The sequence below is a fragment of the Trematomus bernacchii genome, unplaced genomic scaffold (genome assembly GCF_902827165.1).
Source record: "Trematomus bernacchii unplaced genomic scaffold, fTreBer1.1, whole genome shotgun sequence".
Classification (NCBI taxonomy): Eukaryota; Metazoa; Chordata; class Actinopteri; order Perciformes; family Nototheniidae; genus Trematomus; species Trematomus bernacchii.
The window spans coordinates 3,577,652-3,591,939 of record NW_022988050.1 but is presented as its reverse complement, the minus strand read 5'-3'; the positions used below and the strand labels follow the sequence as shown (position 1 = coordinate 3,591,939).

Below are 14,288 nucleotides of genomic sequence, written 5' to 3'. Positions count from 1 at the left end.
TAATTTGTCTCTGTCATCTTGACTTTCATCAGTTTGACTCCAGTCTGTCTGTGTGCTGGTCCCAACTGCAGTGGAGAGGAGTCGGCTGTTCCCAAAAGACACCACAAGATGGCAGTGTTGCATGTCATTCAGGTGAGAGGCAGGGAACTGATGGCTGGGTGTGTCTACAAAGCCTCCTCCTCACTCTGTGGAAGGAGGATGTTTAGATTTTGAGTGTATTTTTATATTCAAGAACAACCAGGGTGTAAAACACTATAAAAAATGCACCTTAATTTCCTCTATTTAGGGCAGTTTTTGCACTTAATGTTTTTACCTTTTTTTCAGAGATCTGCGTTCTTGTCCATCTCTTGGCCTTGTTTACTACGGATTTATTCCCTTAAGGGACTTTATTCCTGTGCACTTTTGCTTCCCAACCGATTCTCTATGGTATACAAGCGTTCACTTCGTATCACAAAGTGTCCTAGAAAGTCCATCCCTGCCCTCAGGACTAGGTTGTTAAGCAGTTAACACTAAAGTCTAACTTATAACATAATACCTTTCAGTCTTCACCACCTGTCTTTATTTTGTGTATGTCCATCCTGCCTCAGCAATGCAATATAATCCCTCATCTGAGGCTCCATAAGGGGGTTTGTTGCATCACTTTGATGAACAATAACTAATTTCTTGCACGTGGCTAAATGTGTTATGTCTTAGATAACGTATTTTTATCAAAACGTAGGAATCAACGTTGTGCCTGTTAAATGTATTACAAATACTAGTCTTTGATATGCGCACAAATCCCTCCATCCTAAGTGTAATTACGCACGCGTAAAATGCGCACAATAAGTAGACCCACACATGTTGTAGAAGATGACAAAGGTTTATTGAATTACAGTATAAACAGTCTTTAAAAGTGACTGATCACAGTGGGATGTTGGTAGAGTAGGAGTCGTCCGAACATGAGGAAATATACAGAATGGAGATTGAATGACAACTATAGAGCCTTTAAAAGAAAATCTAGCTGACGTCCACTGCCTGTGGTCTGCACATTGTAAAGGCTCAACAATGATCACCATTGTCACATTTGTTTTTTCAGTATGACCCCGTGCACTAACAATAACTATTCATAAGTTCAGCTGTATGTACATGTTCTTCCTCTTCAGGCAGACCCCAGTCTAGCCTTTTTGTCTCCAAGGATCAGACAGAAATTAACCTTATTATTAACGCCAAATAAAAACGCTCAACATTAATTCTACAGCGTGTATAGTGCAATGAAGAGAACTACTGGTATAAACAGCATAAGTTTTCATGAGACCTTACAAAAATAATACATATACGAAAACATTTCCTTAAGTATTTACAGTGACTTTATAATAGTGTCCTTTACTTCTTTTTCGCTGTTTTGGCTGCCTTTTTGGGTGTTTTTGCCTTGGGCTTGGCGACCCTCTTGACTGGTTTCGCCTTGGGTTTGGGTGCCTTTGCCTTCTTAGCTGGTGCCTTTTTGGCTTTCACTGGCGTCGCCTTTTTCACCACCTTTTTCACTTTCTTTGGAGCTGCCTTCTTGATTTTCTCCGGTGTCTTGGCCACCTTCTTGGGCTTGGCTGCCTTCTTGGGTTTGGCTGCCTTCACTGCCTTCTTTGGTTTGGCAGGTGCTGCTACCATGGTGGACTTCTTGGAGTCCTCTGGTTTGGTCAGCCTGAAGGATCCGGACGCACCGACGCCTCTGGTATGGCGCACAGTCCCGGCTGCCACCATCCTCTTCAGGGCCATCTTGATCTGCACATCGGCGTTTTCGCCCACCTTGTAGGTCTTCCTCACGTACTTCTGGATGGACTGCCGGGACGCGCCACTCCGGCTGGCGTCGTTCACGACGGCCGCTTTAATCATGTCCGAGTACTTAGGATGAGACACAGGTTTCTTAGGCTTGGCTGTCTTTTTGGATTTGGCTGGAGTTGACGACGTTTCTGCCATGGTGACTTTTTCTTTGGAGTTGGTTAACAAACAGAAAGAAAGTCCAGGGGGTGTAATTTCACCCTGCTCAGCTGGAGCGTCAGAAACGGAGAAATAAACGCAGCCAGAAATAAAAGCTTTCCCTTAGAAAGTCCGAGTTGGCAGACAATTGCCCCCCTTACAATAAAAAAACGGTATAATTATTGTCCACACAAAGTGACGTGTCAGTAGCCGGGATCTCTTAAGTGTCTTATTCCACAGGCGCCTCGATGAGCCTATGAAGCCTATCTGCGGACGTGATTGAGAACACCAACTGCCAGCAGCTGATCTAGCGGACTCCATGGAACTGGCGCCGTCCCGTTTGTGTTTCTTCATCCTCCAACTTCTGGCAAATATAAAAGCTACGGCTGAATATTGACACACAAAACATTATGGGCTGATAGCAGAGACATTGGGCTTCACGCCGAACCACTTTTCCGTATTCATCCGCGCCGGCGAACAACTTTTATTCCAGGAAAACCCGCTGGAAGTAACGCGGGCTGTGAACAATTTTGCACAATTCGCGTTAAATTGACCCAAACAGACGGAACCTCGGGCCAAATCATCCAATGCATATCGAAATTGTATCTATGCTCAAACGGATGCACGTACTTCGGTCGGATTCCGTCTTCGTTTTTGCTTTTAATACATCGATACATTTTCCCAACTAACACAGTCCGGCCATTGACTTTGAGTGACGTGGTTGAGATTATTTGCTGTTAAACCTCCTATAAATTAAATGTCACGACACCTAAGTGACAGGGGACACTTGGGATGATAATGTGGCTTTATATAGGTTGAAATACGGTGGATGGGTTTGCTGTGTTTGCTGTTATTTGGACAGAATTGCTTATAACCGTCACTATGGCAGTCGCCACTCGAGCTCCATTGTCAGGAAAGTTGCCAACACCTCCAAAGATCAGGGACTCGAATATTGGATCTTAAAATTGATCAGAATATTTTTAATAGGGGTGTAAGTGGCTGCTGTGTGTCCAGCTGTGAGGGGGACCGCATCCGAAAGCAGAGTCCTTTTAATATAGGGCGCAATGATGGCTTTCTTTTGTTCAGGAACTGGCGCATCACAGCTCACTCAATAACAGCGTTCACATTTGGCTTTCCCCATTTTTATGAGGGTCTATGGTGTTGGTGCTGACCTTCAAAAAACTCAAAATTGACTAACTTTAGCCTAATTCTACTGTGTTATTCCTTATTTTAATAGCAGGTCTGATGTCCCTCCCTGCAACGCCATTTTGATTCCTATATGAAAGTCACATCCACTGGAGTAGTGTTTTTCTCGACTTTTTTGACATGGTAATCTTAGTAATGGACTCTATTTTTTCAGATAATAACCATTTTTCTGTACTCATCCACATCTATGGTGCAAAAAAAACACCAGGGGAGTGGGGGGTCCTCACAGTGCAGAGTGGAGTGTAGAATCAATGAACTTTAGTTAAAATAACATTATGCCTAATTACCTTTATATCCTACCAGAGTTTTTAAAATATTTTTTGTGGGTGATAAATAGTGCAAATAATAAAAATAAAGTTTAATTTAGAGAGGAAAATATCTCTACTCCACTCTACTGTATCTCCAGCTGTGTCCTCACACTGAGTTGATGTTTAGTTTGTTGGTGTTTTAAAGGGAGGGTGGGTGAGTATCGTGAGCCGGGAGGGATTGAATGAGTGAAAAAAGGGAGGGAGGGAGGAATGAAGGAGTGAGTGGATTTTTTTCACTGAAGAGGGAGGGAGTACGGATGAGAGGGTGAGTACTACAGAGGACACGTGCATTATAGAAAGAGGGAGGGCGGGTGTAAAGAGATGACCGAGTGAAGGAATGAATGAGTAAATACAGCTGGAGTGACTGAGTGAATGCAAATATTTTTATTGCGCAATTGAATGAGTGAATAATGGAGGGTGGAGCATAATGCAGTGCGCTGCTTTTATTCGTATTAACTAACAGTAACAGTAATGTCTCTATATGGTAATTTGAACCACATTGTCACATTGTTTGCTTATCAGGCCATGTGCTGCAAGGACAGCTTCTGGCTTGTTTTGGTAATTGTGGGATGTATTGTAGGTACTGCTTCGTTGTTTTTGTCACCGATGATCCGGAGTGGTGTGTTTTTGTCCATGGCCGCGTGTGCCTCGTTTAGAAAGCCCCCCCTCCCCACACCGTTATTAGACCACTCCCTTTATCCACCGACAGAGGGACCTCCTCCACACTGACTGCATTTCAGAGTGATTATCAGTTTAATCAGATGTCAATGAATGACCAGTGTATTGTATAAGCCTGCTTGCAGAGCCTCCCTTTTGTCAAAGGATAGTGATAATTTGACATAATTAAGAGTTATCCAGTAATTATACCCTAGTTGTTTGAACAAATGTTTTCAGTGTAATTCCGCATATTTCACATTATAAACACTTAGTAGATATGAGATTTGCTTTCATTTGAAAAACCGCAAATAAGAAAAACAGCATCTTTTATACAAAAGTCCCTTGTCAAAAGCATTTAACATAATATTAATTATAATTATTCATTATTAGGTTTGGGATTGTAAGCAGTATTTTTTGTTAAAGAATGTCGATAAGGCCCACCCATTTGGTGTCATGCTACATAATTTTGTTGCTTGTTGTAGACTTTGCCAGCTTCCATACTGTTTAAAACACAGATGTTTCCAATAGATAACTTTTAGAATTGTGGAAAACCAAACAGATATTGTCCTTAAAAGTTTTAATTATGCCCCAGTGTGTGTCTTTTTAGGATTGGTGGCTTTGTGGTGTTTACTCAGCTCAGAAGAGTAGTTGAATGATCTACCAGTTGAATGACAGACATATTTTTACTCACTTCATTTTAATGGAATATTATATGTGCACTGTTGCTGCCAACACATTGCAACCTAGCTTCCTCAGTTGTATATTTAGTCATGTGTGAGTCTGAAATATACTGTATATCAGCTTACATAATGTTTAACCCAGTGACGGTTTGCTTGTTGAGTGGGAGCTATATTACACGATATTTACAGAAGACAGCCACACCATCCTGTCAGGAGCGTTTTAGCCCTGCACCTCTAAATGTATCTGATTCCAGTTTGTAATTTTAGCTGCCTAAACCACCTCTCAAGTCTTGTCCTGTCTCTGGCCCAAAGCTACTGAAGGCCTCAGTGTGCTCCATATCAGGGCTGTGGATCAAAAAGGTCCAAATCTATCCGGCGCATGATCGCACTGTTCTCAGTTAAAAGCATTCTTTCGGAGTTGCCCTGATTTGAGGACTGTCTCGTTGTTTACTCTGGCTTTGGAAGTCTGATAACATGAGATTCAATCAGATTTTTTGTATTTACTCAGGTAGCAACAGAAGAGGGTATGGAGACAGGGTTAGGATAAGATGATTTCCCCTCTTTGTTGCGAAAATCATAATGAGATCTCACAAAGTATTCACTGTTTCTTAAAAATATTTTTTTTTAGACAGTATCAGTCTTATTGTGCATTTTCATATTATAAACACTTTGTAAACTAGAGCCTATATAAGATAAGAGCAAGAGCACTTTTGGTAAGCATTTACTTCAGAAACCTTCAACATTGATATGGTTTCATAATTGCAAAATAAATACAATAGATACTAATCCTGATTGTTCCTTGTTTTCTTGTTCAAATCATTGTAGGTTACTCCTTCACAAACAGTATATTGTTAAAACGCTAGTATAGAGTCAATAGCTCTTTGATCGACTGTGTGTGTATCAAAAATCAGAATAAAATAAGGTTAGTGAAGCATAGAGATAGCAATAGTGCCATTTTATCAAAGAAAGAAAATAATTCAGCTGTTTAAAGTTTCAAACAAGATGTTTTTTCATTTTTGTTGTTTTTAGCAACTTAACTGTTTCCATCAAATACCTCCAATCGGTTTTCATCACTATACTGTGTACTTGTTTCTCCAATCATCTGACAGGGTGTAACAGTGAATCCATACAGCAGAGTGATTTGAGTCAAACTAAAAAGGAAACCAACATAAAATATATAATTGTTATAGTAGAAAAATAACTGTTTAGCTTTGTAAAGGAGGCAGTGTTCACCTGTTTGTCAGCAATATTACCTTGAAACTACTTGTCTGATTTTTGTGAAACTTATGTCAAGGTTTAAGCAAGAGCCCATGACGAACCTGTTGCATTTTGGAGCAAATCCAAATCAGATACACACGTTGTTTTTGACTTTCTTTAACATGGCGAGATAGGGGATTTGGCCTTGGTGGAGTTGTGTGCTCTCATCTTCCCTTCTTGCATATATAATTAGCAGTGACAGTGAACAGTTTTAAAGTGCTCTTGAGCTGGACATCATTTAGTTCTGCTGCCCATTACGCTGCCACAGATAACACCGTTAATGTCTGGGTGATTAGACCGGCACTTAATTAACAGCGTGCCATGTTGAGACAACAGAAAGTGAGGACAAGGCATCGACACACTCATGGTTTTAATACTCTTGTCCTCAGGCCAGCTGGGGTGTGAGGGAGCTCTGTAGAGTTACTGTTGGTGTGTGTGTTTCGACAGTTGTGACAACACTTGGATGTTGGAGCAGGTGTCAGCGGCCATGTGCTGTGCTTACTGCTGCATAACTGATTCAATAAGCACACGTCAGTTTCGCCCACACCAAGGCGCTCTTTGTAAATGTCTTACCCCCCCCCCTCCCATCATCTCTTTACTGTATGTGGAGCAGGTAACTATTTCCACAATGTCAGCTGTCTAACCATCACTCGTATAACAGGCCTGTCATTGGGCGCATCGTTCAGGGCACCTGTGAGCTGTCAGTCAAACCAGCACACTCTACTCCATTGTGTTGTGTCGTTGACTCTCATGCTTAATTATGACACAGCAATTACGTTGTAACCGTTAAAATTGTGTTTTTAAGGAAAGGTGCTCCATTGAAAGTTATTATGTTCATTTTAGTGGATGCAGAAAGCTTATCAAATTACCTAAATTCACATTTGGATCATTTGTAATAGGTTATGAGATCTACAAATTATATTTAACTAATTTACGTGGGATTAATAGCGGTAGAAATAGTTTAGACTATAGGGGGTGCAGAAATGTTTGTAAATGAGTTACATTTACATTACACATCTCTTATAAAGTAGTATGTTAGGTTTCAATAAAATGTAATCTTGAAGATACTTTTTTTACACTGAATATCTTTACACTTTAGAAAGAGGCTGCCAAAACCTCAAATGTTTACACATCAATGTTAATTACTTAAAAAAGGATGGTAGATTAAGTAATGGTGATAATGTGTGCAGCTTTGTCAATGTTTACATGTAAACTACAGAGTTGCTGCTTTATTTCTAGTTGTTATCTTTGTATGTACTATCTATGATCCTATCACTTCTAATGTGATCTGATACATTACAAGAATGCTACATTTAGCCTAATCCCGACTTTAACCCTTGCCCTGCTAATACTTGGAGACTTAGGTACATGAGAAACACAAGCTGCTCCAACAGGCTGCCACTAAACCTGAGCCATGTTTTATGCCTAGACTTCAGGATGATCATCAATAATAACGATCAGTCATAAATCATTAATACGTTAAGCCTTTAGTTCATAATTAAGTTATCTTCAACAAGACATGTATATAGTGAAGTTCCTCCTATGTAGGTGAAATGAGGCGGCTATATATGTCAGAGAAGACCTACAGTTGTCTTTACTCTCTGGTTTAGTACACACTAAACTAATGGGCCCTATGCAATGTCTAAGTGTCTCTGAGCTAAACAAAATGTAGCATTGTATGGTTAAGAAACCATTTTATGTTGCTGGCTTTGTGATCTATTTTCTGTCAGTGTCTAAAACAGGGGTATCAAACTCAATTTAATCGGGGCCACATCACCATTAGGGCTGCACTGAAAGGGCCGGTTGTAACTTTAAGACTATATAAAAATACATATATAAATATATATATAAAATAATGTATTATATTACATTATTGCCTCTGCATTGGATTATTATTGGATAGGGTAATAACTTCATAATTAACTACGTCTGAAAGCAGAAGTCTGGGGCAAATGATTGCAAGTCAGTGAGAATGTCACAAAATGATTTAAAAAGAAAAGCCAAATTCTGGAATAAAAGTCAAAATAAAAAAAGGAAGTGACGTTTTGAAAAAAAGTAACATTTAAAAAAAAAATAGTCAAATTCTGAGAAAAGGGCACATTCTAAGAAAAAAGGCATATTTAGAAGAAAAAAGTCTAATTTGAGATGCATGTAGTTTATGGGCAACGTGCTTCTGTAAATCATCATGTAACCGTATAATAAACATATAATATTCTTTGCAAGCTCTTGTGGGGCCACAGAAAATGAAGTCACGGGCCACGTACAACATTAACTACCGATTCTTGTAAAGTGTTTCTATAAACATATCTCCATCACTGCAAATGACAGCTGCTAAGACAAGAACATTTCACCACAAATCTATTAAGTCTATCCTAACACAAAATAACCTTTTAGCACAACATGCCTTGGAACACAATATATGTTAGTTGAAATAATGACACTTGCATTGAGCCTCCTCAGAGAACCTCTTGGATGAGGATCACCAGAACCTTTTCACTGTTTAGTTTTAGCACTTTGTGTTGGAATCTAATCTTGTATATACAAATGACAACTCTACGCATTCTCTGACACACATGAAGTCACCAGTCACCTTTTTTTAATACGTCCTCTCTCTGAACGTATATCTCAGAAAAACCTTGAGGAAAAACATTTTAAAACGTTGACACAAACGTCTACTTTATCTCAAGAACGAACAGATAAAATGTGGTGGTCAAGGTTACTGTGACCTCACAAATCACATTTTTAGGCCATCACTCTAAAGAATAAATATCCTAATCAAGACGGTTTAAAACAATGTCTAATATGATAATTTCAAGTTTAACACCGGCATGTGATCAACTTCCCTCGCAGTTCATACCATGTGCAGAGGTTAACATTATTCCCCAGATCAAATTGATTTAAAACAAATCAACTTGACGTATTATAACCTTTTAACTGTCATAAAGTGAACCAAATACTACACTTTTTGATAATAACCCTAAACTCGCTTTACTCTTTTGAAAACAGGGACAATTACCATATCATTACCTGTTCCTGTGCTCGCGTTATTATACTTAAACGCACAACATTTGCCAATTTTATAGGAATAGGCAGAAGTATTTTGGCTTTAAAGTCCCCTCATAACTGGTGACCTATGATCGAACCTGCATTTAACCAACAGAGGGCAGTAGCAGCTAAAATATAAGTCATTCATTGTGTTATTTGCAATCCATATAACTAAGACTTTGCTTAAATGTAATAACTGCTGCTTCACAAACTGAAGAGATATAATTAAGTCAAACAGTTATATGAGATAATAATACAAGTTGAAACAGTGAATGTAGGCTTTAAAGACACTAAGTTATGTTTTTCTTATTATGTGGTGTCCTTAAAGTGTCCTAATGAAAGTTGGTTGTTTAGTTTAACTCATTCCAATTTTGTCAGTGCAACTCGGACACACTGAGGTTTGTTTTGAAACAGGACGGTCCTCATTTTAGCATGCAGCTGCACGTTTAGACACCAGAGGTCCCTCCACATTACAGCTTTGAATCCCAAACCTTTCATAAGGAGCTGCAAAGAAAGCCTGTGTTCAACAAAACTACAAATGGCACTGTGGCACTAAAATGCCAAAAATAATAATTGATGTTTTTGAAGGCAGAGATGCCTCACTATGAGATGTTAAAATTGCAGAGATGGAGTTGAAAGTGTGGCAGCCTTATGAATTTGAATCATGGCAGTTTTACAGAAATGCTAATGCTAAAAATCCTCATTCTTTTCAAATTCATTTTCTTTGGCTCTCCCTTTTTCCTCTTAATTCTCTCGCCTTTTCAACCTCCTTCCTCTAACGCTCTGCTTCCCCTTCCTTGCTTCTTCCGCTTAATGTGCCCAAGAGATCTTCTAAGTGGAGCAGTTTGAACTAAAACTGTGTCATTCAGTGACCTGATTCATATTTTTCTGCAGATTTTCATCATGCGGGTGATTCCCTCTATTGCACAATCACTACTTCCTGGCATTCAGCGGCTTGAGCGTGAAGCACCATCTATTTTAATTCACATAATTAGTCGAGGCTAGCAGGCTCCAGAAATCCCCCAGAACAACTTGTCTTCTTAATTTATAAAAGATTAGGTCAGCTAAGAGAGCAACACTGTGATCCGGCACAGTGACAACACGCTGAGTGGTAATTGTATTTTACAGACGAGCGCCATTCTTTATGAGCGTTATCATCCCTTGACCTCACAATGATGTGATCAGGTCCTTTGGTTTTAATTTAATTCCCTCTGTTGGGCTCTCAGGCTCTTCACTCTTCTCCTCTGTGTGTAAAATTACATTTATTTATTGTTGTTTTCTTCTTAGTGTCCGACTACGGGAGTATTTCCATTATCACAGCTCTCCAAGTCACCTGCATGATTAGTCAGAAGCATCCTAATATCCTGTGTGGCTGTTTTCGTTAGGCCAACCTCAACCCTTATATAATAAACAACCCCTTTATTTAGGCTCTCATGACTCCTGGATATTGCCATCTGTAGTGGAACTTATATGGGGAAAAAGTTAGGAATTCTGTCTATTGAGTTGTTTTTTGCTGAATATAAGCTAGCAAGGTTCGGAGAATATTGTCTTTGCTAGGAAAAGGCCAGACTAAAACTTCTATGAATAAATGTGTAAGATATTGTTTGATTGATTGGTTTATTTACGTGTTTTGCCCCAAATGTCCTCATTTGCTGACAAGACATTAGTCAGCAAAAACAATTAAGGATGATCACATGATAGACCACATATTCAAAATATTAGTTTATCTGTTATTCTATGAAGAAATATTACAAATTGATTTGCATTTGATAGAAAAGCATTTGAAAATGTTTAAATGTAATTCTCAAAAGTGTACATTAGGCTATCTAGATTTCAATCAATTTCTATAAGTTTGCTACATTGCATTACTATTATATATTTAAGGATTATTTGTGAAACATACATGTGAGACCACGTTGAATCACTAGCTTCGTTCTAAATATGTAGAGTAAGCAACAAGGCTGAATGTCACCTAAGTTTAAAGACGACTGGAAAAATGTTTTAAAAAGTTTTGGCGCAACAGAAATGCATGATAATTAGTGATTCAATCGTGGAACTTTTCAACCCTTCGTTTAGATTATAAAGTTGGAAGCGCTCATTCTCCTCATCAACAGTTTCCTCTAGTTTGCATAAGCATACTGCTGCATAAATGAGCGTGCAGGCAGCCCTCGTGCTAAAACCCTGGCAGAGCGTATGCATAATGAAGACGCACTGAATTCAAAGCTTTAAGGCACGCATTTATAGCTCCTTACCATCCGTTTTCCTGACAGAAACACAACTATCCACACACAGACACCCATAAATAAACACCTGCCTTCTGGACCTCGAGGTCATTAAGCTGGTGAGGAAGAGTGCAGACTGGCGGTCTAATTAATGCCTCCCTGCCTCCCTGAAAGACCTTGTTATTCTCACACTGAGGCTAGACCGGTGTTTTGTCTGCCGCTCTCAGGCCTTGTTAAAGAGGAGCAAGCTGCCTGGGTTCGTCCTTCCGTCTGCATCCATCCACCGGGGGGGGAATTCAACATGAAGGGTTTAGTCAGGCTCAAGGGACACCATTCAGCTGGGGACGCTTCGGGCGGCAGAAGAGCGTATTTCACTGGAGGCTTATCTCGCTCTGTCAGTCATCTGGATAATGTCACTTGGTGGCAGTTTAATGGAAACAATGATAGTCGATGCTGGCGTGACGCGCGCTGCGGCTGTGAGCCCTGTTGGCATCATGTTCGTATATTTGGGAATGTTGTGTACCTGCGTCTCGTGCCATTTGAGCTCCATCAAGGCCTTTTGTCTGTTTCCGATTGGCTTTCTTTAAACGGGCCCTATTTCATTTTTCTTCGGTTTTCCCTTTCCTGACAAGTGTAACATAGATTTGTGTGCATGTAAAGGATCTGCAAAGGCTAAAATCCCCCCCCCCCCCCCCCCCCCTGCCTGAAACGCCTCCATTGGATTTCTTTGTTTACTTCTGCAACATAGTGACATCATTGTTACACTTTCTATTGGCTAGGGCACATTGTACGTGATAGGCTATGGGGACATCTCAAGCAGTTGGCAAATCACAACAGATTCAGTCAGCCAACCAATCAGAGCAGACTGGGCTCTGGTTTCAGACAGAGGGTGAAAAAAGGTGCTGCAGCACAGGAAGTATGAGAAAAATAAAGACCTTTTGGAACATTAAAGCATGTCATTATATCACAGTAGAGGCACAACATACAAATATGAACCTGAAAAGGAGCTTAATAGGCCCCCTTTAAAACAAAGCCAAGCCTGTGTTCTGCCGATGTTGTTCCTACAGCACAGTGACACACACTGTCATATATCCTTCTTCAGTTTTCTGACATATAGCAGAGCCTGAGTGTTTATTCTTAAGAGGGTTTTCTGCTTTCATTTCTCTGGATTTTTCTTTTGTTTGTGATACTCCTCAATCATTGTTTGATTATAGTCCTCTGAGGTTACCAAGGCAACAGTTTCATTTTGGCTGTTACAATCCGTCTCACTTATTACAGTTTGCAATTTCTCCAGCAGTGACATTATAATTAGATTTATCTCATACATACTCACAACTAGTATTGGAGACAATTAATCCGAACTGATTTTGAGTTGAACAAAGACCGTGACTTCAGTCCTTCCTCACAGAGAAGGGAATCCTGACTTTATTATAGGGTTGTTATTAAGGTTTTGTTTGAACAACACTGTCAGACGGGCATGGCGGAAGGTGACAAAATGAAAGTCTGGGAGCTCTGCCATGTGCAAGGTGGCCGAGACCCAATCCATTAGGACACATACAGCCGGGGCTTCATATATTCAGCAGCTTCAGCCTCAGCCATACAAACTGTAATGACAAGGTCCAGACATTTTTAAATAAAGGATTCAAAAGCCTTTTGGACTGTAGGAAAATGAAAGTGTAAACATCTGGTGCAATTATGGCACTGAAACAGGCAGAGGCACTGTTTGTCACCCAGCTGAATTACACTGTTGTTAGTGAACCTCACAGGGAACAGTGCAAAAGACGAGAAACCCCAAAATGCAAACTGAAGTAACCACCGGTTCCCAAATCTGACGACGTCTTCAACTCCAGTGCCTTTAGGGCTCTGTCACTTTTTTTTTACGAGTTAAGATTTACGTTCCCTTGCTGCTTCCTTCCCCTCATTGGCATTGTCCTGAAGAGGAGGGGTCACTGCGGATTTGTGCGGAGAGAAAACACCTTTTAAAGGGGACTTCAGTGAAATCAAGCCCTGCCTGCCGCCGACACGAGTAGTAACAAGTTCCTTTTGATCACTCGTATGTTCTGACCTTATTGCTCTGCTCCCTGCATGCCAGCCTCATTATTAAGCATTAGATTAACATAAAAAGAGCCTTTGTTCTGGAATTACTTATAATGAAGTGTTGTACGGAGGATTGTTTAATTGTCGGAGTAGGAGCTCATTGGAGCCATCCAAACAGTCTAATTCAATTTGTGCATATGTGTTTAGGGGGTGGGAGTTTGCTTGATTGTGCAGCAGCGCATGCAATGTGCTAATGTGTCTGTGCTTATAATTAGCACAGACATGTAAAGGGCTGCAGAGATTTTTCTTCAGAGGCATCGGTGCTATGGATATCATTATTAGTTTGATTTTGGCTCCTGTTGTCTTCTGCAGCCTTAAAAATAATGTTCACATGGTTAGGGTTTCACCATAAGCCTGAGTGTTAGTAGCTTTTGTCTTGTTTACAGTGTGTGGGCGTGTGTCAGTAACAGACCAGACGTGTGTGTGTGTGTGTGTGTGTGTGTGTGTGTGTGTGTGTGTGTGTGTGTGTGTGTGTGTGTGTGTGTGTGTGTGTGTGGTGTGTGTGTGTGTGTGTGTGTGTGTGTGTGTGTGTGTGTGTGTGTGTGTGTGTGTGTGTGTGTGTGTGTGTGTGTGTGTGTGTGGTGGGGGGGGGGGCAGTAGTAAGCGCAGAGCCGCAGTGGAGCCCATCCCCTGCTCCCTCCCTGAGACTCCTTACTCGTAGTGAGGTTGAGGAGCCGCAGCCCATCGCCACTCCTTTCCCGTGTACAATTGGAAGAGAGAGGCCACCTCCCTCCCCTGCCTCATTGGTATGCAGGCGGCGCAGTGTGTGTGTGTGTGTGAGGAGGAGAGGGGAGAGAGAGAGAGAGAGAGAGAGGTAGCAGTCAGTGCAATGGGATAGAGGAGAGCGAGAGGAGGAGGAGAGTGAA

At 40.6% G+C, this 14,288-nt stretch overlaps 1 protein-coding gene across 1 annotated transcript; it reads right to left on the bottom strand.

Annotated features, from left to right (window-relative positions):
• Positions 1–840: 840 nt before the first annotated feature.
• Positions 841–2,191, bottom strand: LOC117473834 (histone H1.0). The gene has a single exon (XM_034119736.1). It carries the CDS (start codon positions 1,948–1,950, stop codon positions 1,363–1,365), a length of 588 nt encoding a protein of 195 aa, XP_033975627.1. The 5' UTR covers positions 1,951–2,191; the 3' UTR covers positions 841–1,362.
• Positions 2,192–14,288: the final 12,097 nt, after the last annotated feature.